The sequence below is a fragment of the Pelodiscus sinensis genome, chromosome 16 (genome assembly GCF_052426305.1).
Source record: "Pelodiscus sinensis isolate ZL-2025 chromosome 16, ASM5242630v1, whole genome shotgun sequence".
Lineage (NCBI taxonomy): Eukaryota > Metazoa > Chordata > Testudines > Trionychidae > Pelodiscus > Pelodiscus sinensis.
This window is the reverse complement of record NC_143067.1, coordinates 30,480,733-30,494,878: the sequence shown is the minus strand read 5'-3', so window position 1 is coordinate 30,494,878 and position 14,146 is coordinate 30,480,733. Positions and strand designations below refer to the sequence as shown.

Genomic DNA, 14,146 nt, shown 5'->3' with positions numbered 1-14,146 from the left:
CGCTGGGACAGAACACCTCGCCCGGCGTGGCGTATGACAGCACCCATGCGACAGGAGTCGTCGGAAGAAAGGAAGGCGGGTTGACAAGGGGAGATAACGTCACCCACCGAGCCCAAGAGTGGGCAGAGGATAAAATCCCGGAGGAAGGTGAAGGAAAGGGGGGGGGAAGTCGGGAGAGACAGGTAGAGACGTGGCTGAGTCTTGGTAAGGGGAGGGACTTTCAGGCACTTCAGGGCTTTATAAGGCAGTGGGCAAGCGACCAAGGAGCTTGTGAATAGCTAAGTGCTAACAGGGAGTTTAGAGAGGGAGTTTGGAAGGGGAGAGGGAAGGGGGCAAGGTTCTTTTGCCTTTCTTTTTACATCTCTTCGCCAGGACAGCAGTGATGGATGCTGATAGGTCTGCTGTTATCACCTGCATGGAGTGTGCCATGTTTGTCTTCCTCCCGGAAGAAAGAACGGATTTCATCTGCATGAAGTGCAAGCTGGTCAACATTTTGGAAGAAAAAAAAGTTAGAGGACTGGAGGCCCATGTGTCAACCCTATGCTCGATTAGAGAGGATGAAGACTTCCTCGATAGAAGGCAGCATTTAATCCTTCAAGCACAGCAGGCAGAGAAGCCAGAGAGGGCAGTACGTGACCAAGAAGAGAAATGGCAGTACGTAACTTCTAGAAGAGGGAAAAGGTCAGCATGGGAACCCCCCAAATGCTATAGAGATAAGTAATTGCTTTCAGGCTCTCTCCACAGGCTCTACAGTGCTGAATGCTTTGGAAGGAAGGAAGAAAACCAGAAGGAAACACCATCTACTGGAAGGCATGGCATGCGTAGTCCTAGTGATGGGGGTTCCACGGCCACCACCCCCAAAAGAAAACGACGGGTGGTGGTGGTGGTCAGGGACTCCCTCCTAAGAGGGACTGAGCCATCCATCTGCCGTCCGGACCTGGAATCGAGAGGTGTGCTGCTTACTGGGAGCTCGCATTCAGGATGTGACTGAGAGGCTTACCACACTGATCAAACCTTCAGATTGCTACCCGTTCCTGCTTCTCCATGTGGGAATTAACGATACAGCCAAGAATGACCTCGAGCGGGTTACTGAGCATTATGTAGCACTAGGAAGAAAGATCCAAGAATTCAGAGTGCAAGCGGTGTTCTTGTCCATCCTCCCTGTTGAAGGGAAAGGACTGGGCAGGGATTGTCGAATTGAGGACGTAAATGCGTGGTTGTGCAGGTGGTGTAGCAGAGAGGGCTTTGGTTTCTTCGACCATGGGACTCTGTTCCAGGCACAAAGCTTGTTAAGAAGAGATGTGATCCACCTAACAAAGAGAGGCAGGAGCATTTTCGTGGACAGGCTTGTAAACCTAGTGAGGAGGGTTTTAAACTAGGTTCGCTGGGGGACGGTGACCAAAACCCTCAGGGGAGTGGGAAAGTCGGATACCGGGAAGAAATGCAGAGGGGAACGAGCAAGAAAGGAGGACCCATGATTGGAATGGAGAAGATAGGGCGATCAACTGGTTACCTGAGGTGTTTGTGCACTAATGCGATAAGCCTGGGCAACAAACAGGAAGAACAGGAGGCCCTGGCCCAGTCCAAGAAATAGGATTTGATTGGCATAACAGACTTGGTGGGATGACTCGCATGACTGGAGCGCTGTCATGGAAGGGTATAGACTGTTCAGGAAGAACAGGCAGGGGAGAAAAGGAGGAGGAGTTGCACTATATGTAAGAGAGCACTACGATTGCCCCGAACTCCAGTATAAAGAGGGAGAAAAACCTGTTGAGAATCTATGGGTTAAGTTAAAAGGAGCAAACAAGAGCAGTGATGTTGTGGTTGGTGTTTGCTACAGGCCACCGAATCAGGTGGATGAGGTAGATGAGGCTTTCTTGGGACAACTGAGAGAAACTTCCAGATCACAGGCCCTGGTTCTCGTGGGGGACTTTAATCACCCTGATATCTGTTGGGAAACCAATACGGCAGTCCACAGGCAATCCAGGAAGTTTTTGGAGAATGTTGGGGATAACTTCTTGACACAAGTGCTGAAGTATCCGACCAGGGGCTGTGCGGAGCTTGACCTTCTGCTCACAAACAGGGAGGAACTAATAGGGGAAGTGGAGGTGGGTGACAACCTGGGAAGCAGTGATCATGAGATGGTAAACTTCAGGATCCTGACCAAAGGAAGAAAAGAGAGTAGTAAAATACACACCTTGGACTTCAAAAAAAGCAGATTTTTACTTCCACAGACACTTGATGGGCAGAATCCCCTGGGACTCTAACATGAAGGGGAAAGGAGTCCAGGACAGCTGGCAGTATGTTAAAGAAGCCTTATTGAAGGCACAGAAAGAAACCATCCCGACGCATAGCAAAAGAGGCAAACACAGTAGGAGATTGGCTTACAGGGGAAAACCTTGGTGAACTTAAGCACAAAAAAGAAGCTTCCAAAAAGTGGAAACTTGGACAAATGACCAGGGAGGGGTTTAAATGTATAACTCAAGAATGCTGGGGGGTTATCAAGAAGGTGAAAGCGCAATTGCAATTGCGAAAGGCTAAGGATGTGTAGGATAACAAGAAAACATGCCTGTAGAAACCTAACAAGAAGAAGGTGATCAGAGAGGGTGTGTGGCCCCTACTGGATGAAGGAGGTAACCTAGTGACAGATGATGTGGGGAAAGCTGAAGTACTCAATGCTTTCTTTGTCTCTGTATTCATGGACAATGTGGACTCCCGGACTAATGCGCTAAGTGACGCAAGATGGGATGAAGATGGACAGCCCTTGGTGGGTAGAGAACAGGTTAGGAACTATTTAGAAAAGCTAAACGTACACAAATCCATGGGTCCAGACTTAATGTATCCAAGGGTACAGAGGGAGTTGGCAAATGTCATTGAGGAGCCTTTGGCCATTATCTTTGAAAACTCGTGGAGATCAGGAGAGATCCTGGATGATTGGAAAAAGGCAAACGTAGTGCCCATCTTCAAAAAAGGGAAGAAGAACGATCCAGGGAACTATAGGCCGGTCAGTCTTACCTCTGTTCCTAGAAAAATCATGGAAGGAATCCTTAAGGACTCCATTTTGAGGCACTTGGAAGAAAGGAAAGTGATTAGGAATAGTCAGCATGGATTCACAACGGGAAAGTCGTGCCTGACCAATCTGATTAGCTTCTATGATGAGACAACTGTTTCTGTAGACATGGGAAAGTCAGTGGATGTGATATACCTTGATCTTAGCAAGGCTTTTGATACGATCTCCCACAATATTCTTGCCAGCAAGTTAAGGTAACGTGAATTAGATAAATGGACAGCAAGATGGATAGAAAGCTGGCTAGAAGGCCGGGCCCAGGGGGAGCGATCAACAGTTCGATGTCAGGATGGCAGTCGGTTTCTAGCGGAGTGCCCCAAAGTTCAGTTCTAGGACCGGTTTTGTTCAATATCTTTATTAATAACCTGGATGAGGGGATGGATTGCACCCTCAGCTAATTCACAGATTACACTAAGCTAGGCGGAGAGAGAGATATGCTTGAGGGCAGAGATAGGGTCTAGAGTGACACAGACAAATTGGAGGATTGGGCCACAAGAAATCTGATGAGGTTCAACAATGACAAGTGCAGAGTCCTGCACTTGGGATGGAAGAATCCCAGGCATAGTTACAAGCTGGGGACCAACCAGTTAAGTAGTAGTTCTGCAGAAAAGGACCTGGGGGTTACAGTGGATGAGAAGCTGGATATGAGTCAACCGAGTGCCCTTGTAGCCAAGAAGGCTAATGGCATATTAGGTTGCATTAAGAGGAGCATTGCCAGCAGATCCAGAGGTTTCATTATTCTCCTTTATTCGGCTTTGGTGAGGCCACATCTGGAGTATTGTGTCCCGTTCTGGGCTCCCCACTACAAAAAGGATGTGGACACTCTGGAGAGGGTCCAGCAGAGGGCAACCAAAATCATTAGGGGGCTGGAGCATATGACCTATGAGGAGAAGCTGAGGGAGTTGGGTCTGTTTAGTATGCAGAAGCAAAGAGTGAGGGGGGATTTGATAGCAGCCTTCAACTTCCTGAAGGGAGGTTCCAAAGAGGATGGAGAGAGGCTGTTCTCAGTAGTGACTGATGGCAGAACAAGAAGCAATGATCTCAAGTTGTGGTGGGAGAGGTCCAGGTTGGATATTAGGAAAAACTATTTCCCTAGGAGGGTGGTAAGCACTGGAATGGGTTACCTAAGGAAGTAGTGGAGTCTCCATCCCTAGAGGTGTTTAAGTCTCAGGTTGAGAAAGCCCTGGCCTGGTTGGTTTAGTTGTGATTGATCCTGCCTAGAGCAGGGGGCTGGACTTGATGACCTTCTGAGGTCTCTTCCAGCTCTATGGTTCTATGATTCTAGGGGGGAACAGGGAGAGGGGACGTAATGGGCACACTTGACCGGCCATCATGAGTAGACCTCAGGCGGTGGAGTTGAACGTTGGCCCAGGGCAGGGTCGCGATAACCCCCCGCCTGCTACTGTAGGGAGCACGGTTCCCTGCGTTAGGGCCCTGGGCCGGAGCCTGGGATAGTGGGTGGGCCCGGGCTCCCCTCTCCGCCACCGGCGGGCGATCAAGAGACTACAAGTGGAGTGGTTGAATCCTTTCGCCCCCATTTGGGTTACGCGGCGCATGCTCAAGGGGGCTGTGCGGGGGGGGGGGGGGGGCGCTGCACGTTGGCACGGGTGTCGCACGCGAATAAAATAACAAGTTAGGCCAAACCAGGTGTGCAGACGCATGACACATCACAAATAGCAAATAACAAAGGCTCTCATTGAGTATTTTGCAGTCATGACCCTCAGTCATCACCCCTAATAATATCTATCTTATAGCAAAGAATTTTGTTCTTAGTATTAAAGAAAATATGGGTTAGACTAGGAATGTGAAAGAGTAACCAGTAGGGATGTGAAAGGTTAACCAATTAAGCGTGATGCTTACTGGTTCTGGTTAACCAGTGGGGGCTGAAGCAGCTCCTCACCTATTGTAGGCAGGGGGGCTCCAACACCCCCCATTTTACCAGTTAAACTTTATGCTTAACTGCTAAGCCATTTAAATTTGGATTTACATCCATAGTAACCGGTAAGTATTGCCTTACCAGCATGCTTACCAGTTAACCTGTGTCTGGCCTGGCTGTGGCAGCCCAGCCAAGCCCACCACACTGCACTGCAGGGCTGCTCCAGTGGCTCTCACCCGCAACACAATGGGCCAGTTAATCTATTTAAATTGTTAAGCAGTTACATTATATGTTTAACAGGATTTTATGTCCCTAGCTTGGACTCAATACCCAACCACCCACAATGCTAATTAAATAAATGTTAACCAAACTAGACTTACGGTTTTCATATACTATATTATATATTAATGGTATTAATATTAACTGATTTGTTTGACAGGTACAAGCACAAGAGTTTTATAACTCTTTTCTAGACTGGGTCTCTTTATTCTAATATAAGCTTTTTTAAAAAAGTTATTCCTTGGAAGCTGTGAAACAACAGCATTGACTGCTACAAGGAGATTTGCACCATGAGAGGAACAAGATATGCAATCAATTATTCTGTCTCGAGTGTAACAAAGCCTTATTGTAACATTGTCTCAATACAAATCTTTACAGAAGTGTATAAACTTTTTGTTTAATTACTAAATATATGTGCTTGCACTTACTTGCTGCTGATTGTTGCATCTAGGGATATTATACAAACACAACTGTACAAATTAGGGAAACAACAAAAATGCCATTTTCTTCCAAACAACTACCACAGAAGTATTTTGGAGTGTCATTGAGATCAGAAGTGTTTAATAGCATAAGGCATCTTAGCAAACATTTTTTTTAAATGCATACACATAGTCTCCAGAGTAATATGGCAAAGTGACTGCTTCTCCTTTCTTTCCTGCAATCTTACCCGAAAATCCTGAATAATGTCATGAACCCCAACAGAGTCCAGAAGATTAACTCGTTCAAATCTTGGTCGAGCTCTACTGTATCCACAGCCAACTGCATGCCAATTGTTTTGATTAAATTCTTTGTACACAGCTCTGCCAAGAAGCCCAGTAGCTCCTGTAATTAGAACACGTCTATTGGGAATATCAACATCTTCCTGGAAGAAGGGAAAAAAAACCACACATTTTTATTTCTTTTCATTATACTTAATGTCTCCATTTAATGTTTTATTATTCGGCTGCAACCATAATCAGTGTAAATGAGTGTTGTCATATTATTCTTGGGAAACGTTCAGGTTAACTTTCCTCACAGTTTCCAAAAATTTAGGGCTTAAGTAATATATGAAGCCTGTAAAGCTTTGTAAAATGTAAACACTGAAAGCACAGGACAATGTTATAACAGCAAATATAGAAACAGATCTGAACTGCAAAACTTCATTCAGAAACTCACTTATTGTCTGTATATGTGAACAAAAATGAAAAAATATAAAAACAAAGAGTTTAAGGGTGCTCATAATTCAGCAGTTCCATTGCACAACAGGAATGTATGGGGTATGTGTGCTTCTAAAGAGCTGGCTCTGAACGTTTTATTGAAAAAGTTGTGAACTAATCCCTGCAATGAGTTCCCCCTGGAAAGCCTCTGTGCCCAGGAAGAATCAGCTCGCTGCAAAAAGATCGTATGGGGTCTTCCCCATAAGGAGTTTACTGCAGAATTGAGATGTAAATTGAATACATCTCAGGCAAAGCCTTAATAAAATACTCAGACAATTCGTGTTCAGTTAGACAAGATGGATCACAAAACTGATTTGATTATTCAACCTGCTCCAATTGTCCATGCTTGGCAAGATTATCTACAGATAAATGTATATAAACTACATACAAAATGGAGAATACAAAGAACCTCTAATAATGAAAAGTGACTAGCAACCTCAATATAGGGATTATGAGCTGCTCTCCTTCTAATCACAATCAGGAATATGGTATTCTTAATTTTAGTTAGATAACTGGATGATGTTTTGGAGAATCATTCTGATTTACAAGTCAAAAATTGGATTTAAGTATGAATCACAGAACCATCCAATAAAAACTAAACAAAACGAACAGATGCATAAAACCAAACAAACAAACAGTGAGGAGTCCTGTAGCACCTTAAGATTAAGATTTATTTGGGCAAAAGGTTTTGTGGACAAAGACCCACTTTGTCAGAACAGCAAATCACAGCCAATGGGAGTGGTGAGTGTCTATACCTGAGGACATTCAGGTAAACAGAGTCTGGTGGCCAGAGGAGCAAATTGCATCCAGCTCATAGGCCACTTATTACCCACTCCTGAGATAAGGAGTTAAGAGCTTGACAGCATGAGATAATAATAATGCAGTCCAACTGTTAAAGTCCTTTAAATATCAATGCTAATATACTTTAGTGAAGACAACATACAGTAATTGGCAACCAATACAATTTTGGGCTGTACCATGCACAGACATATCAGAACTGGGAAGTCACTGTCAAGACTATCCCCAGTTAGTGCTGTACACTCTCAGAAACAAAAATGAATAGGAACTCAAAAGTGATGAAAAGGCTCATAGATTTGAATTTTTAAGTCTGAAAAAAGTAAACACATCCAAGCATCTTATTAGAAGGAAATTTAATCTCACTCATTTATTTACCAAAATTTTGAAATACATCTAGCAGTATTTAAACATAACAATGCATATATTAAAAATAAAGCCCCTTATAAACAGTAGTAAAAGCATTGCTGCAACATGAACATAAAACAAAATTATGAGAAAATTAGTCATTAATCCATGTTCCATCAATCCATTGAAAACTACAGAATCAAATAGACATGGGTAGATTTTCAAAGGCAACAAATTCAAGTAAGAGGCTTGCACAGGAAGCATTCTTTTTGCTTCTATAAAACATTTCTCGGGTTCTTCACTATTGTGTCAGGATAAAGAGGTAACCAAATCCAAAATCATTTAAGTATATGAATCTTGTAAACACAGTAAAACTAAAGAGAAAAAAGGCATACCCCCATCAGTCATCTAACAGGATACTTGGAATCAGAATTTAGAAATTCTGATCCCAGGCAAAAGTCTCTAGAAAAGTTCAGAGGACTAAATTATATAACTTGTGTCCTGATATTATCAGACAAAAATTCTGACACAAAATCTAACCCACTTGTATAAATGACAAACACTTTTTGTATGTCATGTCTACCTTATCTTTCAAAAATAATTACAGAAAATATATCATGAAGGATGTCCCTTCCTCAGTGAATAAGGATGAAGCCTTAGGCCACCACAAGAGTGCAACTGTTCCCCCAGGAGGTGAACAAGAGGATGAGCCACAAGTCTGATTTATTCAAACAAAATTAAAGAGTATACAACAGAAGTGTTAGTAACAGATCCCACTAAACATAACGTTAAATGGCAGTAAATGGAACACAATACTTTTAGATAATGTAGAAATAGATTATCCTTTCCTCCCCGCAGAAACAGGAGCCTAAAAGAACATTATCATCAGTGTATCTGATGAGTTTCATACATAACTACGTCTTACAGCCCAGAAATCTAATTAGGTCTCTTTTCCTTCTTTACCCAGTGGTGTTTTAATGTGGCCCGGATACACATCTCTATGTGGCTGTGTTTGGCGCAGGGATGCATCAGGCGCGGCAGCAGGAACCCAGCCCAACCTTTTAAGACTAAGGGATCCATTCTAGAGCCCGCGGAAGGCGGCATGTTTGGGATGCTGGCTGCCCCTGGCCGGCCTGAGACAGGGGGTCGAGGGGGCTGGACAGGCCCACAGATGAAGGCGAAGCACAGAGCGCAGGCTACCTGGGAGTCGGGTCCCCACAGGGCTGTAGCCGTCCCGCTCCCCGGACACGGACCCGCTGCGGGTGGGCAGGGGAGACGGAGAGGGGCAGGCGCCGCACACCCAGGGCAGGGCTCTGGCGAGTCGGTCGCCATGGGGCAGCCCGGTCGCCCCCCGAGGGGCACCGGCCCACGCTCGCCGGCCGCTCTACTCCCCAACGCCAGCGCTCGGACCGGCCCCGCGCCCCTCACCTCCACCAGCTCGCACTGCCCCGGCAGGAAGCGGATCTTGAGCTCCTTCTCCCGGCCAACCATCCCGGCAGCCTCGGCTCCGGCTCCTCGGGCCCCACCCGCGCCGCAGACCCTCTCGCTCCAGCCGCCGACCACTTCCGCTCTCTGCCTATCGCGGCCCCTGATTGGTTCTTCTGCGGAGGTAGACTGGGCGTACGTGAAGCACGCGAGGCTCATTCCGGCCAGCTCATTGGCCCCGCTCTCGGCCAGCGCACTCGCACCCTCAGTCACGAGCCTATTGGCCAGAGGTGGCCTCGCTGCCTCGCGCACACGCACACTCACGTACCGCTTCTTAAAGCGGCAGCGCCGTGCCAAAGCTCAGCCCCACCGCTAACCCAGGCAGCCTCGTCTCGGGGTCCGGGAAGCGGCGGGCTCCTTAGTCACTGGGCCGGCTGTTCAGGGTCTTGAACCCCGCCCTCCCCCATTCATGGCAGTAGGCTCCCAGGCTAGATCAGAGGGAAAACATTCACATAAAAAAGAATCTGACACATCAGAAAAGGGCAGACAAATAGCGACAAGTTTTTCAAGTGCTTGTTCACAAATGCTAGAAGTCTAAAAACAAGAGGGGTGAACTAGAGTGCCTTGTGATAAAGGAGGATATTGATACAATAGGTATCACAGAAACCTGCTGAAATGAGGACAATAAATGGGACAGGCTCATACCATGGTAGAAAATATATTGAAAGGACAGAACCTGTGGTGCGGAGGGGGTGGAGGGAAAGAGAGTGGCACTAGATGTGAAAGAAAACAAAATCAAATGAAGTAAAAAGCTTAAATGAATCAACATGTTCCATAGAAGCTCTATGAATAATAATTCCATGCCCTAATAAAAATATAACAGTAGGGATCTATTATCGACCACCTGACCAGGACGGTGATAGTGGCTATGAAATGCTAAGGGAGATTAGAGAGACTATCAAAATAATGACCTCAATAATAGTGGGGGATTTCAATTATTATTGACTAGGTACATGTCACCTCAGGATAAAATGCAGAAACAAAATTTCTCGATACCTTAAATGACTGCTTCTTGGAGTAGCTGGTACAGAAACCCATGAGGGGAGAGGTAATTCTTGATTTAGTCCTGAGTGGAGTGCAGGATCTGGTCCAAGAGGTAGCTATAACAAGACCGCTGGGAAACAGTGACCATAATATAATAATATTTAACATTCCTGTGGTGGGAAATATACCTCAGCAGCTCAACAGTGGCATTTAATTTCACAGAGGGGAACTGTGGAGGCAGGAAAGGGGAATAAGGGCATTTGTGTGCAGCCATCTTGGTCTTGTTAATAAGAGAGCAAGAGTCAGGCTAAGTCTGTGGCCTGACAACACGAGATCTGTAATTAGACACTGCCTTTGCCTCTTGCCTCTATACGGAGATAAGGATAGAATGCTGACTCTGGCAGGGACCTTGAGATAAGGAGCATCTGGGTGGAACTAAATAACTGTTAGCCATTGGTGTTTGTAATGGGAAGTAGACTAATTGTTATTGTTGTTATATTTAATAGTATATAAACTGCTTCATAATTGCTTGTGTTCAAAGATCTGCCTCAGAGGGGCGGGCTCCCCCCGTCCAAACCAGTTTTTCCCTTGCTGCAGCTCGTAATAAAACTGCCTCTGGCTACTTGTTGCTTAAACACTACGTAGACTGAAGGCTTGTTTTCTTCCACAGAACTATGCAAAAATGAGGAGGTTGAACAGAAATTAAAAGGTACAGACACTAAAGTAAAATCCCTGCAAGCTGCATGGACACTTTTCAAAGATACCATAATAGAGGCCCAACATAAATGTATACCCCAAACTAAAAAACACAGTAAAAGAACTAAAAAAGAGTCACCGTGGGTTAACCATGTAAAAGAAGCAGAGAGAGATAAAAAGGCATCTTTTAAAAAGTGGGAGTCACACTCCATGACAGCAAGGCGTCTCTCAGGCAGGGTGAGCATTGAAAGATGCAAGTGGATGAGCTGGCTAGAACAGATGGGTATGGAGTTGGCATTTCTAGCCCCCAGGGAGTAGATGCTGGGGCACTATGGGAAGTGCTGGCTGTGTAGTAGGCAGAGCTTGAGAGATGCTGACTGTCTCACACTGGTCACATTTGGGTCTGGCACTGCTGCTTAAGGCTTAATCTTTGTATTCATACCAGTCAGTATGAAAGAAGCTGTTTGCATGTATATGCAACCACCCAGTTGCTGCCCGTGACATGTGTCCCCCGGGGCTTCCAAAGTTGAGTAGCCATGGACTAGCACATGAACTAGTTTGTATGTGGATCTGTTATGCTAATGCTGCTCTCTCAAAGCATTCAAGCTGCAATCAGAGCGTTGATGCTAAACGTGCTAATTTTATGCACAGAAGCAAAGTTGTATCAAAATAGTGGCTGAACACTCAGTCTTTAGGACTGCATTTCTAACATCCTACTACCCAATTATGAGGTTAGCATGGGCTGGCCCGGGTAACTAGGTGTGCTGAAATTATAACAGTACATCCCCTACTTCACAGAAGACAAATATCTGCATGTAAATAGTAATAGAATTAGTAATAGACAGGATCACAAAGAAAAAACAGTTTCTTGCTATTTCAACCAGAAAGGGCATTGTCTCAATGACTTGATTACCTGCATCCTGCTTCAAAGACATTTTAACACCGGACTTGAAAGAGAATCCTCTGAACTGTCATTCATGCTTAAATTTGACACTTTAAGCTGAGGTCTCAACAAAGATGCTAATTATCTTACCCATTACAAAGATAGCTTCCCCAATTATCACTTCTAATATCATTAGCTCACAGACATTTACCTCCCCACCCTCATCCCCCTTCTGTTCTGAAATTTGATTTGTCCTTTTCATATGTGTTCACTTTTTTTGATTGTATCCCTTTGGCCATGCCAATTTTCTTCCACAATTTGATCTGAGGAAGTGGGTCTGGCCCATGAAAGCTCATCACCTAATAAACTATCTTGTTAGTCTTTCAAGTGCTACATAGTCCTGTTTTTGTTTCTGCATGTAAATAGAAACACTGAACAAATGTGCACAAAGCCCTGCCTTTTATATGAAATTCAAGTTAAATGTATTAAATATTTTAAAATACGAATTAGTTAAGATCAGAAAGTAAGTCTATAAAAGAATCAGAACGTGAGTCTATGAAAGAATCAGAAAGTGTCAAAGTTAAGGTTGCCTTTGTAACCTTCACTCTACTTCCTTCTGTGAATACATATGTGACTGCAGTTATGTAATATTGTTTTTCCCTCACAGGACCACTGCCTCACTGAATACATGTGCTGCTAGGTTATTTAGTAAATGCCTTTAAGTACTCTTGCTGGACAGGAAGTTCTAAACTGCTGGTTCTAGACCTGAAAAGCTACTCATTCTTGACAGTGAAGAGATGCTGAACATGAGTGTTCCTTACATTTCATCTGAGCTACGTGATGTTTACTTACCCCTCAGGCATGGAGTGGAGGTATGGAGACAGCCACCCTCCCCCTCAAAAAAAGTAACAATTTTTCTTTACAAAAGAGAGATGACCCCTACCATAGTGTTTATTCAAAATGAGTTTTTTCATTATAAAATTCTTTATTTGCTTTCTGGATTTTTGAATATTTAGGCAAATTTTAAAGCTGCTTCTGTAGCTAGAACATCTAGCTACGAGTTTTAAAATGATAAACGATTCACAGCACTACTCTAGCCATCGGTCTTCCTTAAATACTACTACCGAGACATTAAAATTGAGTTACATCCATTTAATTGGCCCCATCTTTATTGACTTTACAAGTAATGAATAAAAGTGACATTTCTACTCAGTAAGGGTGAGAAGAAAATATCAACTAATGATTAACCACAACGTTACAGATGTCAATTCTGAAGCCAAGATGAGAAGTGTAATGGCTGAAGCTTGTTATCCTTAAATTACACTGCAAACTGACACACTATCTTCTGCAAACTAGACTGAGAAGATAATATTTCTGGCATAGAGAGAGTGATGAGTACCTCCCAGACCAGTGAATTTTAAATGTGTGTGCCTGTTTGTCTTCCCAGACATACTTAAAACTTTCTGATGTTGGTAAGTATGAATTCTGTAGGCAGAATTTTTTCTAGAATTCACTAGTAGTAGTAATGTTGCCTTTACTTCCTGTTGCCTGTTTATATTAGAAGCTATTTGTATCCACAGTGGCTCCAATAGCAAGAAATTAGCTCTCTACAGGAAACAGCTGACCATTTTCCTCTTATTACAGATTGGGGAGTGCCAAGGACTGGTACACTCTATCCAGCTAGTACAAATTAATCAGACTCCAAACTAGATAAGAAACAGACAGACTGGTTTCCGTGCAGGAAAGAACTAAAAAGTAGATAAAATTAAAAAAAACAACAAATAGTCTGGTATCACTTTAAAGACTAACAAAACACATAGATGGTATCATGAGCTTTTGTGGGCACAACCCACTTCTTCAGATGACCAGAGTATTGGATGTCCAGAACTAAAATAAGTAGGAGAGAAGAGAGGGGGTCTGAGGATGGCGGGGGAGAAGAGAAGAAAAATAAATGGGAGGGGGGAAAACAAGAGATGGCAGTGGGTGTAAAAATATCAAGGGGGAAAGCAAACTGGAATATAACAGGAAAAATAAATAGTCTATAAGCGCATAAAGACTAGATAGTCAAAAGAGGCAGATAAGAACCATTAGTACTCTTCCTTTCTACTTGTCTACTACCACCAGATACTATACAGACAAGCTACATCTACACTGTCCTCTATTGTGCAAAAAAATATGCAAATAAGGCGAAGCATGGAATATCACCACGCCTCATTTCCATAATTAATTAGGCTCCATTCTTGCACAAAACCCCCCCTCTTGTGCAAGAGCTGTTCTGCTTTTTTTCAGGAAGAACAGCTCTTGCACAAGAGGAGGGTTTTACGCAAAAACGAAGCCTCGTTAATTATGCAAATGAGGCACGGCGATATTCCACATTTTGCCTCATTTGCATATTTTTTGCACAAGAGGGGAGAGTGTAGACATAGCCTACAAGAACATACAAGAACCTGTTGGGGGAACACTTCAATCTGCCTGGGCATTCATTAACAGATCATCAAGTGGCTGTTTTGTTACAGACCAATTCTACAAACGAAATA

General features: G+C 43.9%; 1 protein-coding gene across 6 annotated transcripts in view; it reads right to left on the bottom strand.

Moving 5' to 3' along the window:
• Positions 1–9,204, bottom strand: part of MAT2B (methionine adenosyltransferase 2 non-catalytic beta subunit) — a 43,192-nt gene extending 33,988 nt beyond the window's left edge. For 3 of the 6 annotated variants that reach the window (XM_075900185.2, XM_089769542.1, XM_089769541.1), the window contains exons 1-2: positions 8,990–9,067; positions 5,890–6,084 (exon numbers count right to left, since the gene is read on the bottom strand). In XM_075900185.2, the coding sequence (XP_075756300.1) occupies positions 5,890–6,084; positions 8,990–9,052 (258 nt within the window). In that variant the 5' untranslated portion in view covers positions 9,053–9,067. Of the gene's footprint in view, positions 1–5,889; positions 6,085–8,989 lie in introns of all 6 variants that reach the window. The other 3 variants (XM_075900186.2, XM_075900187.2, XM_075900184.2) reach the window with 3 other exon arrangements.
• Positions 9,205–14,146: the final 4,942 nt, after the last annotated feature.